Source organism: Gymnoscopelus microlampas (genome assembly GCF_963454915.1).
Source record: "Gymnoscopelus microlampas genome assembly, chromosome: 15".
NCBI classification, from domain to species: Eukaryota; Metazoa; Chordata; class Actinopteri; order Myctophiformes; family Myctophidae; genus Gymnoscopelus; species Gymnoscopelus microlampas.
The window spans coordinates 4,762,710-4,767,058 of NC_139952.1; the positions used below are offsets into that span (position 1 = coordinate 4,762,710).

General features: G+C 45.3%; 1 protein-coding gene across 1 annotated transcript; it reads left to right on the top strand.

Annotated features, from left to right (window-relative positions):
• Nucleotides 1-431: 431 nt before the first annotated feature.
• LOC311062474 (uncharacterized protein) lies at nt 432-4,349 on the top strand. The gene is made up of 2 exons (XM_084081532.1): nt 432-722; nt 2,797-4,349. Exons 1-2 carry the CDS (start codon nt 509-511, stop codon nt 3,528-3,530), a joined length of 948 nt encoding a protein of 315 aa, XP_083937658.1. The 5' UTR covers nt 432-508; the 3' UTR covers nt 3,531-4,349.

Consider the following 4,349-nt stretch of genomic DNA (forward strand, 5'->3'; position numbering starts at 1 on the left):
TTGTTTTGTTTTTAAATGACACAAATGTATTGAAAAAACACATTTATGATGTATGTCTTTTAAATTGCTATTGATCCCCATTACCAGTGGTGGAAAAAGTACTCAATTTTTTTTACTTAAGTAAAAGTATCAATACTGCAATGTAGAAGTACTCTGTACCCCAATAAACCTAAATGGTTGAGTCCCTGGCATACCTTTTCAAATGGGGGGTCCGTGGGCTAATATGTGTCAATTTGGGGGTCCTTGACGCGAAAAAGGTTGAAAACCACTGCTTTACACCCACTGCCCATTACTAGAGCGAACTCTTATTCTGAAGAGATCGTCCACCGGAAGTGTTACATTTGTTAATGTATGGTTGATCACGGAACACACCGCTATCAACAGCTGCAGCCCAGCAGCAGAACCACGGGTGTTTTTGGGGGAGTTTTTAACATCGTTTTTGAAGTTTTTACACACTTTCCAAAGGGTTTTGATTCATTTTCGCTGTGCTTTATTCATTCCCATCATCATGTCTGAGATCGCCATGCTGAGGCTGCTGATCAACGAGCGGCTGACGGCGGCGGCGGAGGAGATCTTCCTGGTGTTCGGCAGGGCGCTGTGTGACCTGGAGGAGAGGCTCAGCCTGAAGACCCTGGAGCTGGAGAGACAGAGGAGGCTGCTGGACCTCAGCGTCAAGCCCCACGTCAAGATGGAAGAAGAAGAAGATCCCTATCACGATGCAGGTCAGAGACTATAGCCTAGCTGTAGAATACAACCCTCGTAGACGTATTTATGATTCTGACGTTTTCAATCTACGATAGTTGTAGGGTTCACCCCCCATGGAGACAAGGACTTTCTGCACTATACCCCTCAGATACTCCAAACGTGTACAAATTGAAAATAAAGGTGCTTACCCCAAAGCCCCAAATGTTAACTACTTCTACGGCGTAGTAGTTTAATGTAAAAATCCATATCTTTCAATAAAGAGGTGTTTTAATGCCGTCTGTGGCCGATTCTGTCGGAAGTTCCCAATGGGCGGTAGTGACGGGTAGTGAGGGGGCGCATCCGGTGAAACCCGGAATTACATTAAATGTAAACAGGGTGAAAAAATGGCGTTCGGCCACAGACGACATTAAAACACTTCTTTATTGAAATATATGGATTGTTACGTTAAACTACTACCCCGTAGAAGTATTTAACATCTGGGGCTTTGAGGTAAGCACCTTTATTTTCAATTTGTACACGTTTGGAGTACTTTGCGGGGCATAGTGCAGAAAGTCCAGGTCTCCATGGGGCGTGAACCCTACAACTCTCGTAGATTGAAAACGTCAGAATCATAAATACGTCTACGAGGGTTGTATACTACAGCTAGGTTCACATCAGATTTTTCAAAAATATCAGATCTACAAGCTCATAGCGCGGCACTCGGTGCCGCGCTATGAGCTTGTAGATCTGATATTTTTGAATAGTCAAAGTACACATGACGCTCGTCTTTCGCAAGCGTCATGGCGCAACTTGTTCCTGGTTTTGGAAATGTCTCCATTTACAGCCCGTACATCTACATAAACGTTCAGATTTCAAATATAAAGTGTTTACCCCAAAGCCACGGATGTAACAAGTGGAAACGCTCGGGTCTAAGTACCCGTATATTCCGTATTGTTCAATAAAAAGCATTTAATCCGATTCGGTGGCCATTTTCTCAAAATGTCCCCGTTATGCTTTCAACTACGCGCCCCTATTGGTTTGGGAGGTGTATTGCACTCTGATACATTGTAACTCTATGAGAAAACGGCCGCCGATTGGATTGAAATGCTTTTTATTGAACAATACGGAAGATGCGGGTACATAGACCCGGGCGTTTTGACTTGCTACATCCATGGCCATGGGGTAAGCACTTTATATTTGAAATATGATCGTTGATGTAGATGTACGGGTTGTAAATGGAGAAATTTCAAAAACCAGAAACAAGTTTGCGCCATGACTGTCATGATATCACAGTCATGTTTCAGGGCTAGGCAGAAACCAGTGGTGGAAACACTACTCACATGTTTTTTTTTTTTTTTTTTACTTAAGTAATGTATCGATACTGCAATCAATGTGGAAATACTCTGTCTCTGTTACAAGTAAAAGTCCTGCATTCAAAATGTACTTGAGTAGAAGTGCAAAAGTATTGGTATCAAAATACTTAAAGTACCGAAAGTAGAAAGTACTAATCGTGCAGAGGTTCCATTTCACAAGTTTTCAAATGTATAAACATTTTTTGGAAATAGCAGATCTACAAGCCGCAAGAAACTCTTATTACTCTTATTTCTAATATCTGGAATCTGGAGTTGCAATACCAACCCTTGATAGCCCATACATCCAATCTGATTGTATTAAACAACTTTAACTCACCAACATTGCAGCTGTACGGAAAACTTGAATTATCCTCTTTCAATCTGCAAAGTTTTTGTTTCATAAAAATCCACCGTAGACATGCTATGAACTTGTAGATCTGATTTTTTTTTTAAATCATGATTTTTATTTTGCAAATCTTTGAATATATATTTTTTAAAGTGAGCATTTGTAACTCAAATCTTTGCTTCTGGGGATTCTACAAATGTCCTAACAGTTTTTTGAAAAAACATATATTGCTATAATCAGTGGTGCTCAAACTTTTTCCATGTCAACGACCCCCAAAATAATATGTATTTGGCCGTGGACCCCCATCTCAAAATATGTTGTTCCAGGGACCTCCCAGACGCAAAGATTTGAGTTAAAAAAAAATCACAGATGCGTTCCCGGTTTTAAGTGGGTGAAGTTCTTTGTGCTTCACAGATCTTCCTCAGCTCCTGGAGAGCGGCTCCGCGGCGGCGAGTCTGGAGGCGTCCGAACTTCCGGAGGAACTTCCGCGCGTCAAAGAGGAACCGGAGGAGATGTGGAGCGCCGAGGAGCGAGGGGACAACGACCACGTCATCAAGATGACGCTGATCCAGACCGCCGGCGTGACGGACAAACACCCCGAGGGACCGAACCCCCCCCCACCGCCGCTAACCGTCCACCGGCACGAGACCCCCAACGGCTTGGACTGCGAGCCCGGCACGTCGTCGTCGTCTATCACGCGAGCGGACGCGCCGCCGCCTCCGAGAGGTCCGGCCGCGTCACCGCACGCCGCCAAGTGCCGAACGTTGCGCTCCGGACTTCCCGCCAACCCGCCCTACGTGTGCAGCGTGTGCGGCAAGGCGTTCGGCCAGCGGATGTACTGGGCGGCGCACGTGCGTCTCCACCGGGGGGGCGGCCACGGCGCCCTCAGGGACCACCGCGGGGACAACAAGTCGTTCCGCTGCGACATCTGCGGCAAGTGGCTGACCCGGCTCGACGGCCTGGAGAAGCACCTGCGGGTCCACACCGGGGAGAAACCCTACGGCTGTCACCTGTGCGGCAAGCGGTTCAGCGACAACTCCAACTACAAGAGACACATCCGCAGGCACGGCGGCGGGGGGCCCCGAGGGGATGCGGCGACGGCCGACACGTCCACGGACATGATGGGGGTCCTCCAGGACACGCAGTGATATCTCGAACATCCGCAGACAAGGCTGAGAAACACACTGTGATGTGTGACACATTCACAGATACGCTGGGGGGGGCCCCCAGGGGTCCTGAAGAGACACAGGGATGTGGGACATTTCTACCACCTGCTGTGCCTGTCCTCTCCTGTCATGTTCTGTTCTGTTCTGTTCTGTTCTGTTCTGTTCTGTAGAGCCAGACCGATGCCATGTTTTTTCCGTCCGATGCTGATCCCGAGTCCTAAAGCAGTGTTTCCGGGGACCCCCAGGGGTCCTTGAAGGGGTTCCAGGGGGTCCCCAGCTAAATGAGTAACAGTTTAAAGGTAGTGATATTTTTTGGTTAAAACAAAACGATTTTTGTTAAAAGGTTAAAGCTCTATATTCTGATAGTAATCATCGCTATAGAGTGTTTGTTCAGTAACAGGGGTCTTTTTTTTATTGAATATTTTATTAGGCAGAAATGTTAACTCATTCAATGCCAATGACGTCTTTTGACGGCTGTTTTCAATTGGCCATTAGTGCCAATGACGTCTTTTGACGTCTCCTAAAAAAAAAAAAAAAAAATCAAAATAAATTTTTTAAATTTTTAATTTATTTTTTGGTTATTTTTTTTACATTTTTATCTCAAAGGAACTAGGAGAAAACGATTTTCAAAAACGTATTGCTCCATCCACTTCAATGTTAAAAAGGAAACGGAGAAAAAAAAAACATTTTTCCTACCATTGTAAACCCTGTATTTCTGAGTGTGCCATGCCACTTTCAAACATCAGAAACAAATGTCAACGAGGTCACAATGACCTTGTTGAAATTTGTGAAACCACACCT